The sequence below is a fragment of the Rhinolophus ferrumequinum genome, chromosome 3 (genome assembly GCF_004115265.2).
Source record: "Rhinolophus ferrumequinum isolate MPI-CBG mRhiFer1 chromosome 3, mRhiFer1_v1.p, whole genome shotgun sequence".
NCBI classification, from domain to species: domain Eukaryota; kingdom Metazoa; phylum Chordata; class Mammalia; order Chiroptera; family Rhinolophidae; genus Rhinolophus; species Rhinolophus ferrumequinum.
The window spans coordinates 17829056-17848310 of record NC_046286.1 but is presented as its reverse complement, the minus strand read 5'-3'; the positions used below and the strand labels follow the sequence as shown (position 1 = coordinate 17848310).

The 19255-nt window shown below is 39.8% G+C and overlaps 1 protein-coding gene across 4 annotated transcripts; it reads right to left on the bottom strand.

Annotated features, from left to right (window-relative positions):
* Positions 1-13752: 13752 nt before the first annotated feature.
* Positions 13753-17271, bottom strand: C3H6orf141 (chromosome 3 C6orf141 homolog). Of its 4 annotated transcripts, none has more exons than XM_033094964.1 (2): positions 15916-17271; positions 13753-14111 (listed from the first exon to the last, which is right to left on the bottom strand). In XM_033094964.1, the coding sequence occupies exon 1, from the start codon at positions 16877-16879 to the stop codon at positions 16286-16288; it is 594 nt and encodes a 197-aa protein (XP_032950855.1). In that variant the 5' UTR covers positions 16880-17271; the 3' UTR covers positions 13753-14111; positions 15916-16285. The 4 variants fall into 4 exon arrangements, with proteins under 4 accessions (XP_032950855.1, XP_032950881.1, XP_032950863.1 ...); XM_033094990.1 differs by having other exon boundaries at positions 13753-14047; XM_033094972.1 differs by having other exon boundaries at positions 15983-17271.
* Positions 17272-19255: the final 1984 nt, after the last annotated feature.

Sequence of the window (19255 nt, the reverse complement as noted above, 5' to 3'; positions counted from 1 at the left end):
TCTTTTGTGGTTCCAAACAAATCTGATGATTTTTTGTTCTATTTCTTTTAAAAATGCCATTGGGATTTTGATGGGGATTGCATTAAAGCTGTATATTGCTTTGGATAATATGGCCATTTTAACTATGTTGATTCTTCCAATCCATGAGCACGGAATGTCTTTCCATTTCTTTGTGTCTTCAATTTCTTTCAAAAATGTCTTATAGTTTTCAGCATATAGGTCCTTCACATCCTTGGCTAAGTTTATTCCTAGGTATTTTATTCTTTTTGCTGCAATTACAAAAGGAATTGTTTTTTGTATTTCTTTTTCTGAGATTTCATTGTTAGTATATAGGAATGCAATGGACTTTTGTACGTTGATTTTGTAGACAGCAACTTTACTGTATTCGTTGATTGTTTCTAATAGCTTTTTGGTGGAGTCTTTAGGGTTTTCTATATATAGCATCATGTCATCGGCAAAGAGTGATAATTTACCTTCTTCATTCCCAAATTGGATGTCTTTTATTTCTTTCTCTTGCCTGATTCCTCTGGCAAGGACTTCCAACACTATGTTGAAAAGCAGAGGTGATATGGGACAGCCCTGTCGTGTTCCTGAATGTAGAGCAAAGGGCTTCAGTTTTTCACTATTATGAGATTAGCTGACGGCTTATCATATATGGCCTTTATTACATTAAGGTATTTTCCTTCTATACCTATTTTATTAAGTGTTTTAATAATAAATGGATGTTGTATCTTGTCAAATGCTTTTTCTGCATCAATTGATATAATCCTATGATTTTTGTCCTTTATTTTGTTTATGTGATGTATCACATTGATGGATTTGCAGATGTTGAACCACCTTTGTGTCCCGGGGATGAACCCCACTTGGTCGTGATGAATAATCTTTTTAATGCAGTGTTGTATTCTATTTGCTAGAATTTTGTTTAGGATTTTTGCCATCTGTATTCATCAGAGATGTTGGTCTGTAGTTTTCTTTTTCTGTGTTGTCCTTACCAGGTTTTGGTATCAGGGTAATGTTGGCCTGATAAAATGAGTTAGAGAGTACTGTCTCTTCTTCAACTTTTTGGAAGAGTTTGAGCAGGATTGGTATTAGATCCTCTTTAAAGGTTTGGTAGAATTCACTAGTGAAGCCATCTGGTCCCTGACTTTTGCTTTTGGGAGGGTTTTGGATGACTGATTCAATTTCGTTACTGGTGATCAGTCTGTTTAGATTTTTCCAGTTCTTCATGGTTCAGCTTTGGAAGGCTATATGTTTCTAAGAACTTGTCCATTTCTTCTAGGTTATTGAATTTTGTGGCATATAGTCCTTCATAGGATTCTTGGATGATCCTTTGTATTTCTGTTGTGTCCGTGATAACTTCCCCTTTTTCATTTCTGATTTTGTTAATTAGTGTCTTCTCTCTTTTTATCTTAGTGAGTCTAGCCAATGGTTTGTCAATTTTGTTAATTTTTTCAAAGAACAGCTCTTTGTCACATTAATTTTTTCTATTGTCTTTTTGTTCTCTATTTCATTTAGTTCTGCTCTGATTTTTGTTATTTCCTTTCTTCTGCTGACCTTGGGTTTCACTTGTTCTTCTTTTTCTAGTTCTTTAAGGTGTAACATGAAGTTATTTATTTGGGATTTTTCTTGTGTCTTGAGATAGGCCTGTAATGATATAAATTTCCCTCTTAAAACTGCTTTCGCTGCATCCCCAAAATTTTTGTAGGATGTATTTTCATTGTCATTTGTTTCTATGTATCTTTTGATCTCTCCTCTAATTTCTTCTTTGACCCAGTCGTTCTTTAAAAGTATGTTGTTTAATCTCCATGTATTTGTGTTTTTTCCTGCTTTCTTTTTGCAGTTGATATCCAATTTCAAAGCCTTGTGATCAGAGAATATACTTGGTATGATTTCAATCTTCTTAAATTTGCTGAGGCTGATTTTATGTCCCAATATGTGATCTATCCTTGAGAATGTTCCATGTACACTAGAAAAGAATGTATAGTCTGATGGTTTAGGATGAAGTGCTCTATATATGTCAATTATGTTTCATCTAATGTGTCATTTAGGGCTGCTATTTCGTTATTTATTTTCTGTTTGGATGATCTATCCATAGCTGTCAATGATGTATTTAAGTCCCTTAGTATAATTGTGTTTTGGTCAATTTCTCCCTTTAGTTCCGTTAGTAGTTGCTTGGTATATTTCGGTGCTCCCTGATTGGGGGCATAAATATTGATGACTGTTATGTCTTCTTGTTGTATAGTCCCCTTTACCATTATGAAATGTCCATCTTTGTCTCTTGTTATCTTTTTCACCCTGAAGTCTGTTTCATCTGATATCATTATGGCTACATCTGATTTTCTCTGGGTACCATTTGCTTGGAGTGTCAATTTCCACCCTTTCACTTTGAGTCTATGCTTGTCCTTGTAGCTGAGATGTGTCTCTTGGAGACAGTATATGATTGGGTTTAGTTTTTTGATCCAATCTGCCTCTGTGCCTTTTTATTGGTGAGTTCAGTCCATTTACATTTAGGCTGATTATTGATATATGAGGATTTCCTGTCGTTCTATCTTTAGTTTTCTGGTAAGGCTGTGTCTCCATTGTTTCTTTGCCTTTTTGTTCTTGTCTATTATTTCTGTGTGGTGGTATTCTATGATGTTTCTCTCTGTTTCTTCTTTTACTACAGTATATATTTCAGTTCTGGATTTTTTTTGAGTGGTTACCCTTAAGTTTATGTAAAAGTTTGATATTTAGAGTATTCCATTTTCTTCAGCACGCTTACTTTCTCCATTCCCATATTCCAATTCAGGCCTTTACTCTCCCCCTTTTTATGTTTTGGTTGCCACAAATTGTCCCTGGTGATGGTGGTTGAATAGCCTCCTTTAGTATTTCTTGTAGTGCAGGTCATGTATTAGAAAATTCCCTCAACTTCGTATGTCTCGAAAGGTCTTTATTCCTCCTTCATATCTGAAGGATATCTTTGCTGGATATATTATTCTTGGCTCATAATTTCTCTCTTTCAATAGTTTGAATATTTGTTTCCACTCCCTCCTGGCTTGTAGAGTTTCTGCTGAAAAATCTGATGATAATCTAATGGACTTTCCTTTGTAGGTTACCATCTTCTTTTCCCTGGCTGCCTTGAGGATTCTTTCTTTGTCGTTGATTTTAGACAGCTTCAATACAATGTGCCTTGGAGAAGGCCTGTTGGGATTGAGGTAATTAGGTGTTCTATTTGCTTCTTGGATACGAGGATCCAGTTCTGTCCACAAGTTTGGGAAGTTCTCATTGATAATTTGTTTGAATATATTCTCTGTTCCCTTCTCTCTTTCTTCTCCTTCTGGTATGCCCATTGTTCTTATATTGCTCTTTCTGATGGAGTCAGAAAGTTCTTGTAGAGTTCTTTCATTTCTTTTAAGTCTCAAGTCTCTTTCTTCTTCCATCTGTGTAATTTCCAGGTTTCTGTCTTCGATGTCACTGATTCATTCCTCCATCTGGTCAACTCTACTACCTAAGCTGGTTATTTCATTCTTAATTTCTTCTATTGAGTTCTTAATCTCCAGAAATTCTATTTGGTTCTTTTTAAAAATTTCAATCTCTTTCGTAAAATGCTCATGTTGTTCTTTGATTGTGTTTCTGAGTTCTTTAAACTGCCTGTCTATGTTTTCTTGCATCTAGTTGAGTTTTTTCAGAACTGCAATTTTGAATTCTCTGTCATTTAAGTCACATATTTCCATATCTTTAAGTTCCTTTTCTGGAGACTTTTCACTTTCTTTCTGAGCTGTCTTGTTGCCTTGGTTATTCATGGCAATTGCTGATTTATTATTTCTCTTCCTAGACATCTACAGGAATGGCTTCTGCAACAGGTTGATAGGAAGAGGTCTTTCTTTTGTTTTCCAATACTTGTTGGTAGAATGTTTTATTTTCTCTCCGACTGTAGCTTTTTTTCTCTCTCACACAGTAGTGCTATGTTTTCTCTGCACTATTCCGCTTCTCACACAATGGGGGGATTCCGTGGGAGACGGGCTTCTCCTCGGTTAATAGTTTGATGGGTCAAAGGGCGCCGTGTCCGTGTGCGTATGCGGAGAGCTTTTGAAGTTTCAAAGCTCTTCCTGCACCAGATTCAGAGCCCGTATGTTTCAGCATTTCTGTTTACTCCTGCAGCTATCCGCCCAGATAGGTGGGGCCAGGGGCGGGGTGAGTTGTTAGATGTGGCCCAGAGAAATGTTGGCGACCACCACCACAGCTGGTCCTGCTTCCACAGCTCCCTCCCCTTTGCCGGAACTAGTTGGGCTGAGAATCTGTGTCTGTGGTCCACAGTTCTCAGAACAGCAAATATTCTGTTCTTTTGATCTGACACTGCTATTGTTCCGCTTCTAGCACCGGGCAGGTGGGGGCGGGGCGAGCTCTGGGAGGGTAAAGAGAGGGGCGTGGCTAGTCTCATTGCCTAAGGCTTCCGTTCTCTGCTCGGCAGTGAGAGCTTAAACCACCGTTTTCAGCCTTCTTCCCTCAGTCTTTGCTCCAAGGTCTCTGCCATGAGCGTTGGGTTCAGCCGTGTTATATGCTGTCCCCTCAGCCCTGTGGGCCGTAAACGGAGCCCTAGCAGTCCGAGTTCTTCCCTCTCCCGCAGCTCCCAGGATGCAGTGAGCTCGGAGCACTGAGCTAGGTCTGCGTCCTGCGCCGAGCGGCTCCGTCTTCGCACTTCTCCCTTCCCTCCTCCCCCACTCACGCGATTCGCCCACCTTTAGGTGAATTCAGTAGTGGGCCTCTTCGTCTTGCCTGTCTGCTGTGCAGGGAGTCCTTTGTGGAGTTATTGTTGTTCAATTAGTTGTAAATTCCAGGGGAGCTTTAAAGAGGCTCACCTCATGCCGCCATTTTGATGACATCTCTAACATTTCTCTTTAAATAAGATCATTTTCTATGCCTTCACCTACTTATCCTTAAGAGCAAACTAAAATGATACAAGGTTTATCTTGTTGGGTAGCTAGGTAGACTTTTATAATGAAACTAAATAAGGCCAAATATGGTGAGATAACACACCCTAAGTTGCTTTCTTTATTATCCAGTTAGATGACACCACTCAATAATGCATTTCTTCCTTGGCAGGTGGGAAGATCTGACCCAAAAAACTAAATTAGAAATTCCTTCCATGGGCTCCCTCAACACCCTATCATAGTTTGCGACACTACACAGAATGATAGTTACTTATTTCCTTCAGACTCACCTACTAGGTAGTAAGCCCCTTGAAAGCAATAGTTTCAGCCAAGTTCAATACCTGTATCTTGTATTTCAATACCTTTCACCCTAAAAAATCCTTGTTAGTAGGCATAGTGAGAAAATTATGGAGTTAATTTGTTCCCATTTGTGGAGCTAATCTGTTCCCTTGAAATCCTATGCAAATGAAAATGCTACTTTCCCTATGCTGTAAAATATCTACACTTTAATATTTTTCTGAACTTTGAAGTCTTCTGCGACTTAGTACACTTGCGAGTTATCTTCCAAATTAAATAAACTGGACCATCTACAATATTTTACTAGCAGTAAAGCAATACTTAGTTTTAGGATTTAGACTGGAAACAGGAAAGAAAAGAACTTGGTTGGGTTTTCTGAAGGACTGGAAGCAGAAACCTTTAATAATGCTACATCTCCATCAAATATACTACATTTGCTGTATAACACAACTAGAAAATTCATTAAATTGAAGCTGAAAATAAATGTATCACTCACAACACAATGCCTTAAGAAATACATATAATTATTAAGTCCCCTGTTGTTTTCATAAAAACTTACGTAGAAGACTACCTTCCTCTGCCTTACACTGCTTTTCGTATATCTTGACATTTCCCCCAAATAATTGATGTTTCAAAAGTAATACTAACCAAGTTTCTTTTCTTAAAATGCTTCAGCATGATGTAGTTTCCACTCATCCCTCTGGCCCCAGGTCAGATTCCCTACCTCATGCTCTGTGTTCTAGTCGAGTCAACTTTCTTCCAGTCCTCAAATGCATCATGAGCCCTCCATGACTCTAGATCACAGGAAGGAAGAAACTTTTCTATGTGTTCTCACGACACGCTTGACTTTACTCATCAAAACATTTTCCACATTAAAATGTTAATGTTTAATTGCTTGTCTTCCTCTGGGGTGCTCATAAGGTAGAACTGGCAGTACTTAATATCGTATTTCTAGTGCCTAAACTGGGAGACAAAGCCTATGAGGCTCAGAAGTAAGTGACCGACTCACACATTCTACAGTAGGAGAAATCACATGTGGATGGTTTTTCTCTTTATTCAGATTGTTTTTCAGATTTTTGTGCTGATATGTCTCATAATCATCCTCCATGTCCATCTGCCCAGGTCACTGGATGTGTGCTAGCGAGTCATTGGCCAGGATAGAGCTTTTCCTTTTCTTCACAAGCCTCATGCAGAAGTTCACCTTCTAGTCACCCCCCTGGGGTCTCCCATCTGAACCTGGACGACACCTCTGACATTGGTTTCATCACTCAACGAATGCCTCACAAGGTATGTGTTTTGTTCCAGGGCTAGGCTCTGCATGTGTACTGCAGGCTGTTCTTGGTGTTATCTTGTGGCCCTTTAGCACCAACTTCCCTTTTCTGTATTTTGCCAGCCACAATACTCTGCCAAGCACTTCAGCATTACTTAAGCAGTCCAGCCACATCATCGCAAAGGGTTCTCATGTCAGGTCAGACTGAGTTTCTATGCTAATCACTGTTGTAGAAACTTCATTACTGCCATTCTACAAGATAGAACAAATGAACAGAATATTTGACAAATAGAACCTTCATTTCATGCTCTAGTGTTTTGTCTTTCAAACTGAACTGTTCTTTTCCTCCAAGGCAAGTGAGACATCTAAGTAGCACCGATCAATTGGTTGAGACTGGGGGATCTTAGGATGCCCACGAGCATCTTCAAAACTGCATGAAGAACATTGAACTCAAGTGAGGCTCAAACTAAGCATAAGACATTTTGTGACTAATCAAAATAACAGACAGTTGCTTGTGAGTACAGCCAGTTTGAGGAGCTCTGAAAGTGAATGCTCCTGCTCCTGACATAATTGGAACATGAAGACCTCACATTCCTGTGCTCAGTGCTCTGAAGTCCCAGTCCAGACTTATGCCAGGGACCCTGTCACCAGAAAAAAGAAATCAAGTCAGTTCCTCTGAGACACAAAGCATCTATAGCCTTTATGAAGTCAAATCTATCTCCCCATCATCAACAGAAATGCTTCTCCCCTTCTCTTATCTGATCTTCGTCAAAGCAAAAATTGCACTGGACAAAGTTAAACAATCAAGGAAGACTTTATTTAAGGCTATTGCAATAGGGAGACAGGCCAGAACTTAGTCTGAACTCAATGCCACTGAAACAAAGGGGGGAAGAGATTTTAAGTGCAGAGGTGAGCAGATGAAGAAATACTGGAAGATGTTAGTAGGAGATTGATCAATGGGATATAGCCAGCACATAGAGTTACTCCTTAATTTGTGAATGCTTTTATCTGTGATTAGACCATCTGTGCTCTGTGTTTGTTAATTAGTGCCCATTGATCTGCTCACTCCTGCCCTTCCACAGAGACAGGGGTTCTATCTTCCTTGATGATTACATTGGGATGGTTCTCAGGTCCTTGAGAAACACATTCCTGCATTGTAAAACTGGCAAGAGATTTTTTAAAAGATTTACATCTCAAAGTTCAGAGAAAGAATTTACAATTCAAAGTTTTCTCAAGCAAAGGCTCGAAGGGAGCCCAGGGCCTAGCGTCAGGAAGAAGCCTGTCTAAAGTTTAGTGAAGTTGAGAGAATTATTAAAGCCTTCTTGGTCATCCCCAAGCCAGCATTGTCCACAAAGCCTTTTAAAGGGTAAATCAAATGGGGAATACTCAGATTCCCTTACTTCCCAGTTGACCGAAATGAAACCATAAATGATAAAGAAATAGGACCTGCTAATTTTATTGCTTGAACATATTCAAGAGGCAGTTGTATTTTCTGAGCTGCACGTAGTACAGCTCAGATTGAATTGTTGTTCAATCATATATCAGTTAATTCTAAATCCAAAGTCTAAATTAATTAGTGGACTGCTATCTCTTACACAGGGAATAGAAATAGCTTTGATTAGAGATCAGGAAATCTAAGTTTCAATTACAACCCTTTCAGTCCTCCATTTTTCTGACGTTATGACTATATACTGGCGGTGGCATCCTTAGTGAATCTGACACCAAAAGCATGTAATTTTTAACACCAATATGAAAAAGAAAGTTCAGTAATACTCCTAAAGTAAAACAAATAATAACTTTGATCCTTTGGTTAGTCTGATATAATTATGTAAATAATTGTCAAGTAACTAATAAGTAATCTTTACTAAAACTAAAATGTCTGCAAGAGAAACAGAACTACTAAATTGTACCACGCATGTTTTATTTTCTTGATTCATTCTTTAATTTTAAAATAATGAATAAAAAATAGTTTTCATGTTAAATATATTATCCAAGCCCAATAAACTATTTCATGTGTGAACTACATTTGTACTTATCAAGTAAAAAATGTTACATTTTACTGTAAATTTTACACATAAAAACTAACGTCAGAACTGAAGTAACTCAAGTTCTTTTTCTTACTTTTTTTTTAAGAACATTGACTTTTTTTTTTTAAAGAACATGGACTTTTTAAATTTTTATTTGGGGAAGAGGAACAGGACTTTATTGGGGAACAGTGTGTACTTCCAGGGCTATTTTCAAGTTAAGTTGTTGTCCTTTCAATCTTAGTAGTGGAGGGCGCAGCTCAGCTCCACGTCCAGTTGCCATTCTTAGTTGCAGGGGGCACAGCCCACCAGCCTTTGCGGGAGTCGAACCAGCAAACTTTGTGGTTGGGAGGATGCGCTCCAACCAACTGAGCCATCTGAGAGCTCTGTGGCAGCTAAGCTCAAGGTGCTGCGTTCAATCTTAGTTGCAGAGGATGCAGCCCACCACACCTTGCAGGAGTCAAGGAGTCGAACCAGCAACCTTGTGGTTGTCAGCCAACTGAGCCACCCGGCACTGGCCCATGTGGGAATTGAACTGGCAGCCTTCGGCATTGGGAGCACGGAGCTCCAACTGCCTGAGCCACCGGGCCGGCCCTCACGTTCTTTATTTTTAATCACTACAATAGTTATGTTACTGTTTACACTGAATCTACTCTTGAAATGCAAGAATATGTAGAGGTTATAGACACAAAGTACACTCCAAATTTGAAAAATTCTAAAGCTTTAGGAATTGATTCAAAATAAATGTATGTAGCTGATTCTCTCTCTCTCTCTCTCTCTGTGTGTGTGTGTGTGTGTGTGAGAGAGAGAGAGAGAGAGAGAGAGAGAGAAGAGATGGAGATTAGAGAGATTGATAAGGGGGACAACACTGAGAGTTCTTTACATTATTTTCCATATACAAAAAATAGTAACAAAAATGTGCTAAATTTGAAACTTACGGCTGTATTAAAATTCAAACAATAATCAGGTTTTTTTTTAGAATTTAGATCAACAATATTTATGGGGTTTTTTCCCCGAGAGTATTTTATCCCTAAGCACATGGCAAAAACAAGCAGAAAGACTTTTAGTCCATTTTTATCATTGTTTTCAAATTTCTAAAGATGATGTATTGCTTATTTTTCACTCCCGGAGCAAATCCTGCCTGTTGCCTATTCCTTGGCATTCCATTGAATATAGGTCACAGAATCTTTCTTCTACTCCAACATTTTGATTATAAGATTATTTCACTTGTAAGTTTGCACATTTTCCCACTCAGTTGTGTGGGATGAGAAGACTACATGGCCTTGAACCTTAGAACCTCAGGAATCTTTGTCAATATTGAGGTTGGCTTGGGAAGTCCGTAGGCATGCTCAGGGCTTCTCTAAGACATGGGCATCGGTTGTCAGAGAATCTTTACAGACATTGACTGTTCAGAAGCCCTCCCTTAAAGTTCTCTTGGTTTGTTAAAAATTATCTGGTGCCACTTATCTCTCTCTCTCTCTCCCCCAAGTTGAATTCAGGATATTCAACTGTAGCCACTTTTCCATGGACCTAGTAGGCTTTCAAAATAAAGCTTCACAAGATTTTCTGAAAGTAGGACGTGAGCCTAAGGATGACCCAGAGGGCATACAAATTAGCTCTAACACTCAAGGTTTTGTGCCTAGGGCAGTTTGTCCAATAAACCAGCCTTCAGATTAGGCTCATACACTCAGTAACCTCAGTGATCACTGGTTAATACCCCATGTCTAGGTGGACTCTACCCAGTTCTCACTCTACTCTCAGTAAGGTGTTACAAATCTATTTTATAGCATTTGGGTGGCAATAGTCAGGGCTGAACTATGCCAAAGCCTATTTCACCCCCATAAGAAACTACTTGCAATTGTGCATTCTGGATGTTTCTAACAAATAATGTGCTTACCTCCAAAAAATTCTGTGACTGGTTCTTCTAGTTTCTAACTCTGTCTTCAAGATAGTCCTAAAATTAATTACTAGACTGAGTATATAAATGGACCATGTACAGACCACAGATAATAATATACACACACACAAAATAAAAAAAGACAGAAAGGAGTCTTAGTAAAGACCACTGGCTTGCGTTTGATATAATTTATTGTGTTCTATGTCTTCTGCTCCTTTTTTTTTTAAAAAAAAAAAAGACTAAAACCTAGTTAGGATGAAAAGTGAACTAAAGAATAATAACAACAATAATAGCTAATTTTGAATATTGTATGCCAGGCACTGTATTTTGAACTTACTCCTAGGAAAAAAATCCTATGAGTTTGATGTTATTTATCAGATTGTAGAACTCGGACCTACAACATCTGGAGCAACTAGCCTGTGAAGCCAAACTATAACCAAATACAATCAGCCCAGAAAGATCAGAACTTGGTTAACGACTGTTAGCTTTCCTATTTGTTTGTGTGTGTATCCTTCCAACTCAGGACCCACCAAAGAAAGTCCTAAATCAATTATAAAGAAGCCCCTCTAGATAGCCTGCTTCCAGCTTCCAACTCTTCATAAATGAAGCCTTCCTTTTTTTCACTGTTGTCAAAGAAAAATTGCACCAAAGTTAAACAGGCAAGGAAGACTTTATTCAAGACTATTGCAACAGGGGAGACAGATTGAACTCAACTTCTTTGAAACAAAAGGTGGGAGAGTTTTTAAGCATTGGGGTGAGCTAGTGGAAAAGTACTGGAAGACAATGGAGGAGAAGCTGGTCAAAGCCTAAGCCATCTGTTTTTGCTACCTGATGCTTATGAAGTTGGGCTCCTACTCTCTCAGAAACTGCCTGTTAGGAGTCCTGTCTTTCTTGATTACATTTCAAAAGGATGGCTACCAGGACCTTGATAAAGACATTATCTAGGAAGCAGAGATTGAGAGATTTACATCTCAAAGGGCAGTGAAAGAATTTATACTTGCATGTTTTCTCAAGTAAATGCTCTAAGAAAAGGGAGGTCAGGAGCCTACAATTAGGTAGAAACCTGTCAAGTTTAGTCAAGCTGAGGATAACATGAAGGTCATTTTAGTTACCATAAAGCTTCCCCACTGCCCAGCCTGCCTTTGATTCCCAGCCAAGGACAAGTGATGCTGGCTGACTCTCTTCTATACCAAGCACTGAACAAACATCCTGTTGGTCCTATTTTTCTGAAGGCTGCAGTCTACTAAAAGTATTCATTCTGTCTTATACTCGGAATCTGAGTTAAAATTTAATTTCTTGCTTTGAAGCTAACCGAATCTTAGGCTTTGTTAACTATTGGCTATGTAGTGCTCAAGAACTGGTCATAATTCCTTAGTCTTTCCAAAGCAAACTGGACCGTTTCTTTTGTTCATCTACAGAAGTTACAAAGATCTTTGCTCTCCCTAACTAAAGATGAAAGTAGATTAGAGTTACAAAGATGTCCAGATGTTCAGCCTTTGTTTTCTTACCTGAATCAGTTGATTCAAATTCAGGTTCCACCTTTCCCCCCACACCCTTGCAATTCATTACAAGTGACTGACAAGCCCTGACTCCTGCAGAAGTGTTGCAAGTGTGCTTTCTTTAATGACTTCCTGCCTTTCTTCCCTTAGGGGTTTTTAAGACTTTTTTCACATTCTTAGATAAGAAATACATTTCTTAACTATAGTCCTGGGACGCCTAAAGATATTCGATTGAGAGGGACCACACATAAGGTGGTGGTCCCATAAGATTATAATGGAGCAGAGAAATTCCTATCACCAAGTGACTTCATAACTGTCCTAGAGTCATCCTGCAAAGCATTACTCACGTGTTTGTGGTGATGCTGGTGTAAATAAACCTCTTACACGGCCAGTTGTATAAAGGTACAGTACATACAACTATGTACAATACATAATATTTGGTAATGATAATAAACGACTATATAACTGGTTTATAAATTTACTATATTATACTATTATTTTACAGCATACTCTAAGTACAAACAAAAGTTTGCTATGAGACAGTATGCTGTTACGCCAGCAGCAGCCAGCACACATTTCGTGCTTATCATGTCTTGTGATTGCATCATATTTTCCAGTGCTTGATTTAATCTTGTTGTTTTGTAAATGTAGTGTAGCCTAAGTGAACGGAGTCTATAAAGTCAACAGTAGTGTACAGCGATGTCCTAGGCCTTCACATTCACTCCCCACTCACTCACTGACTCACCCAGAACAACTTCCTGTCCTGCAAACTCCACAGGGGTACCATTTTTTATCTTTTATACCATGTTATCACTGCCTTTCCTATATTTAGATACACAAATACTTGCCATTGTGTTATAAGTGCCCACAGTATTCAGTACAGTAACATGCTGGACAGGTTTGTAGCTATGAGCAACAGACTGTACCACATAGCATAGGTGTGTAGGAGGCCATACCGTCTAGGTTCGTGAGTGCACTCTGTGATGTTCGAACAAAGATGAAAACACCTAAAATGCAAAAACGCTTTTCTCAGAACGTATGTATCTGTCTTTAAGGCACCCACGACTATAGTTTTAACTCCAATAATCAATCAAGGTTTTAGTGGGGAAAACTTTAGAATAATAAGGCTTAAAAAAAAATCACAAAGCTTGTTAGCGATCTCTTTGCCAATTCACAAATCAGTATATACTCACTTTCACTCTTGTAATCTCTAAGTGTTTTCATAATTCTCCAAATTATTATTTTCATGGCATCGTTAACAATTAATGGGAAATATAAAAAAAAAAACTTTAGTGTTTGTAAGTGACAAAGTACGATACAGAACTATATACAGTTTACATGTCAATGTTTCTTAGACTTTAATGTGAATCACCCAGGAAACTTGTCAAGGTACAAACTGATTCAGCAGATCTGGGGCGGGGCTGACACTCGGCACGTCTACAAACTTTCTTGGAGATGCCTGTGCTGCTGTTCACAGACTACACCTTGAGTAGCATTGGTGTATTGTTAGTTTATATAAAGGCAATACTCACATTTTATGTATAATTCATGCTCAGAAAAGTGTTATATACGAGTACATATAAAAATAGAATAAAAGAAATAAAACCAGACTGCAAACACCAAATATTAAAAGAGATTTGGGGTTATGGGTGAGGTTTGTTTTTATTCCATTTTTCTTTTCCCTACAAAATAATAGTTCTTCAATTTTTCTGTAGTGAATACAAATTTTTCTTTTAATAGAAAGCTTTTTCTTTTTCTTTTCTTCTTCTTCTTCTTCTTTTTTAATTTTTTTTTTTATTTTTAAAGCAAGAGCCACATCTAGTCCTGGTGACAAACAACAAGAATAAGAGCAGCAAGTCAAATGTAATGAATCTCAAAGTGATGGAGGTTGTGGATAAAAGTTTTAAGAGAGGTTGACACTTGCCTGATCCATGGTGGTTATGTGACTGTGATATTTGTCTTATGGTCACTGGAGTGGCCAGGCGGCTTCTGGAAGTCCTTGCTGCCAATCATCCAACTAAGACAATTTCAGATGAGCACATTTTTCGGTGAGGTGGCGGTGAGACCAAAAAGCCAAGACCCAGCCATGCTCAGAGATTTCTTTGTACTGAGGATGCCCAAGTTTCACTTTTGGATTCACTCCCAGGACACTGTGAAGAGGAAAAGATTCCTCAGGCTCCTCCCACGACAGGGTTCTGCTTGGATCAGGACAATCTGTGAAGCAAATTCCACAGTACTTCAGCTTACTACTTTTCATACCAGTGAGGCATCTGTCTAAAGGAAATCTATGAGCATGTTGCAGGTAGTTAACAGAAAGGTTGGTAAGTGCTTTAAAAAGAATGTTTAAAGGAGATACAATTAAGCCAAACATATTTGGATTAAAGGAGTTAAGCTGACTTGAATAAATACATTTTAAAATAAAGGAGATAAAATGAAAACTATACCCATTCTGCTTTTCTGAGACAACAGGACATTAGATTTAAAATTCTGGAGGGAAAACAAACTACCCTGACAGGTTCTAAAGAAAGTATTCAAAGGTCCTGGGCCAACAAGGGCTAAGCAGAGTGAAACCACTGCAGACTCAGGCCTGGTGCAGGTTAAGCTTTGAACATTAGGCTGAATCTTTGTCACAAGCTCTGAAGGCCATTTCTAAGGAATTTAAGGAATGTATTTACTGATCCATTAAATGTGGGGAAAACTAGAAATAAGTCTTTTCTTTCAGCAATGCAGAAAAAAATAAAAGCCCCAGCTTGAGTTCTATATGGATTTCTTGTATTGTATGCTTTCTGCTGTTTTGGACTTGATGCTCTTGCAGGACTCAGGGACATCAAGGTGATTCTACTACTTCCCATAAACATGAGTCAGAAAAACCAGGAAGCCCTCAGTTATCTTTGACTCCTTAGAAGTCCTTCTAAAAGATATTCCAGTCTTCAGGAGAGATGATCCTATTCCTGTCTATTTAGCAAGCAAATGCCATTACTTGCTGTGTGCCCTACACAAGCCACATGACCTCTAGGTCTCACCTGTAAAATAGGGACATACCTTACCTATCTTGGCTGCTAGGAGGCAAGAAGTGGATTAGACATTTGAAGGCATTTCAAGCTCTAAACTGAAAACAAAGGGCAAAGAGGGAGGAAGAGTGGGGCAGGGGGAGCTGTTGAACAGTTGGGTACTCAAAAGCCAAGCCAAGTCCCATTCATCGCGGTACTTCTTCCAGTAACGGAAGCCTACCCCTTCAGCAGTGCTGTCGGGTCAAGCTGCTCATCTCCAGAGGGACTGCTCTGCTTCTCAGATTTCCAAACCAGACCACGCTACTAAAGGGTTAATAAAGATGGTATTTAATAAAAAAGAGTAAATACAATAAAAATGAGTTGTTTCCATAGCACCAGAAGAAACTTTTTTCAACAACATCAGAAAAGGTGTATTTTCAATCCAGTCTTGACTACAAATCTTACTAATAAAAAACTATGGACAAGAATAAGATATATAGTCATGTCATGGCAAAGTATTCATTTCTATCTATCAGAAGATTTATCTGCAGTGTTTTAAACATTAAAATAATTTAAAAATTCAGATTAAAGGCATTTTTATTGGACTAAATTGAACACTGCGGGTAAAGCCCTTTTAAATGGTATTTTACCGTCAAAGCTCAGTTTTCTGTTCTCTCGCTTTTTTTTCCCTAAGCTCCTCTTTTCCTAACACTTAAATGTGAAAAAAACCAGAAAGAAAAATGTGCACATCAGAAGAGTAAAAAGAAAAAAAAATCTGTTTACTTGCTGCTTCGTTTTAATTTTCCCTTTTCTCTCTTTCTGCTTTCTTTGTCAACTTTTGAAACAAACCTCTCTCCCCATTTACTCCCATTCCTTTTGCAGAGAACAGACCTCAAACTTCATTTCTGCTTTTAGGTCTTAAGAGAAAGTGTGGAGGCAGAAAAGAGATCAGTTGAGAGGTAGTGCAAAATGAGAATTAACAACAGATTTTATTTCGAAACTCCCACGTTCTGCTAACTTCAAAATACCTTTTCTTCCCCTCTTCTGAATGACTTCACAGTATTTAAGCCACAAAAGAGGTATTAGGTTGCTTACAGTTATTCTTCAATTTGTATTTGGTGCCATCATCAGCCTCCCCTAAGCGCCGCGCCAGCTCTTAAAAGGTCCTGGTTGGTGGTTAATTGCAGGTTGGGGTTTCCGGAAGAGCATTTTCTTTTCTAGAGGATTATCGCTCACCCACCACATTCCACCGGCTCCTCCTTCCTGTTTAATCTCCTCGGGGAATCAGGTTCTTGGGGGAAGTGAAAAGAGCGTCTCTGTGCGGCGTCGACACGGGGTGCCTCTCCAGGGTCCCTGCACCCCACAATCTCCAGGGGTCCCTGCACCCCACAATCTACTTCACTCTTTGTTGGTGCGAAAAGAGACGGCGGTAATGGAGTGCTCCTCGGTCCGCGTGGTCATGCAGCCCTTCGTCCACCCGGTCCACTCGACTTCTCGTGTCACATGATAATCTACGACCCGCACGAGCACGGATTTGGATGGGGCTGCGGAGTCCCGCGGCGGATCTCTGGAGGGAGCATCTGCACTGCTGCCAGAAATTCGCTTTTCTCGTGGTAAGAGAGGAGAAGGACAGTCAGATTCCTGGTCGTCTCCGCTAGCCCGGGAAAGGTCCTCCTCACCGGCCACTTCTTCCCGTGCAGGATCCCCTCGATACCCCAAACCCCTCTCTGGGTGAAGAAGAAAGAGCACTTTCTCTCTGACCCAGGACAGATAGTCCTGGTTCTCTCCGGCCCGAAGGTCCTCGTGGGCGCCGCCCGAGCTTCCGCTCGCCCCGGCAGCCGCGGGATTCCGGGTGCCCGCGGCCAGGGGAGCCCTGAGCCCCATCTCGCGCAGACGGGACCCCGCGCGCCCCAGGCGGCCGGCAGAGTCCGTGGTACACGTAGCTCCGCGGGGACCCAGGGCCCCCCGGGTCCTGGTAGGAGGATCATTCATTCGTTGGTGGTTTCACTGGTTCACGCAGCAAACTCCCGCTGAGTTCTCGTAAACGCGGGACGAGCAGCCCTGGGTGTGGTCAGCGCGGCCCCCCGGACGCCCCGCCCGGCGGAGCGGGAGAAGCGAGCAGCTTGCGGCCAATTTGCGGCTGAACCCCGCCCCCTCACTCCTTCCACTCTTTCCGGCCTCCACGGTGCAGCTTTCTAGCCATTTAAAAACAAAAAGCTTGACATCCCTGGATCGCTCCTCCTCTTTTTACTCTGGACCCTAACCCTGCTGCCTTTGTCGTGTTTCTGGTTCTATCCACTCTTACTTCTCAGCTCAGTTTCCACCTTCCGTGTTTCTCCAGAGCTGAGTCGCAAAGCACCCTCGTACTCTAACCTTTGAAATGCCCAACAAGTACGTCTTCCCAAGAACGCTTTTCCAAGTGAAGGAACAAGGAAGGTTAAAAAAATATGTTACCTGACTTAAATTCTTCTGGAAAAGGGTTTAGTGTCCGCGCTGAATCCACCCCCACCGTGCTGCCAAGAGATAATCGAATGTAGATCAAAAGATCAGATTGGGAAAGTTGAAGCCTTTGAGAAAAGACTTTTGGTTTGTTTATTCTTCCTTTGGAATGCGACGAGTTGTAGCACAGTGATTATATTAAATGCTTATCCCAGGAATGGGCCTAGTGCCCTTGATCAAACGGAAATAACAAAATTCTAAATGAACTTCAAGATTTAAAATTTTGTGTTCATGTCTTTTTTACAATTTTCCCCTTCACTCCTCCCACGCCCCTGTTCTTTAACTACAGGTGAAAATAACTGTATCTCTGTGTAGATCTTTGGAATCTACCTATTGGCCAGGCCCTCTGCTACACTCATCTTTGCCAGAGGTTAATGGGGAAAGCTGATACCAGAAAACGGGGAGCTTAGTTTGTGATTTCCAATCCATCCTTGATAAGAGGTGCTTGTTTTATTAGGAAATGCTCACTGCTTTCCCGACTGCTTCAGAAAAGTGGCGACAACAAGTAGAAATTTCTGCCCATAAATGAAAGATCAAGTAATACTGTGAAAGAGAGAACTTCTGATATCAGCCAAGTCATAAAACAAAACAAAAGAATGTTGTAGGAGGTGTGAGGAAACCTTGGTCAAATCTGGCTGATAGATGCCTGACCTTGGCCTGGTTACTGCTAAGTCACAACCCACTAAAGTTTTTGAGTGGTTTAGACTAAAATTGTTCTAAGCCCTCTATATATTTAAACTCATGTATTCTTTACAACAAACTAAGGAAGTAGTACTATTACTATAGTCGCCTTGAGAAGTTTGAAGAACAGGGAGGTTAAGTATTTGCTCAAGGTCAAGCACTGATGAACAGGGGGAGCCAGGATTCTAACACTTTAAAATGCTTGCTCCTATTTTAAAGTACCTTCCTATTTTAAGCCTATGACTTTATGTTCTTTTCTGTTCATTGACTTAAACAGTAATTACTGAGTGTGTGCTAAATGTCAGCCACTGTTCTAGGTGATGGGGATATCTGGGAGAACAAACCAAATTGCCTATCCTCTTGAAGTTTTCATTCTTTATATATAGTAACATACATCAGATCCTCTGTCCAGAAGTAGGAAATCATAAATTAACAGTAATGTGCATGAAAATCACCCGCAGATTAGTGTCCTACTTAATGTCAGATTCTGTTCTTACAGATCTGGAGTAGCGCTTAGAATGTGGATTTTTACCAGCAATTCTGATAGTGGTGATCCATGGTGAACATTATGAGTAACATCACCCAAAATCTGCATAGATAAACTCTGTGCCTTTTTTTGCTGCTTTCAAGTGGCAATAAGAACACCGTATTTTCCTTCCTTGCAGGAATATTGGGAGAATTGCGATGAGGATATCTATATTCTGAGGGAGACCTAATGTAAACCACAAGATTTATTGCCTTCAATATTTCAAAATTCAATATTGCAATGTTGGGAAATAGGGAAAACCTATTTGCTGAGGAATGAGACAGACTCACTGTCATATAGCATCTGAATTTCTAGGTGTCAACAAGTTGTGCATAAATACATACAGAGAAAATGCTAAATAAATTGAACTTCAAAGAGACAAAGTCTAAAAAGAATATAAGCCAGAGAAACAGGTTTATATGCTTCCAGGATAGTGGTGTCTGCTGTGTTTTAATCTCAAAGTACCAAAAAGGCTGATAAAGGTTGCTAAAGTGAACCCATTTTGCTTCCTCTCTGAATTGCCTATTATAGTTGCAAATATGCAGGCCAGTGAGGGATAGTAAAACAATCTGTATCTCTGGGGTCTGAAAAGTGATGGCAGACACTGCCCTGGCAGAATCAAAAAGAAGCCTGTCATTGATAACTCAGTCTGCCAAAGACCA

Coding starts and splice junctions, on each gene's coding strand:
- C3H6orf141 (XM_033094964.1), bottom strand. CDS start 16,879: ATGAATGATCCTCCTACCAGGACCCGGGGGGCCCTGGGTCCCCGCGGA.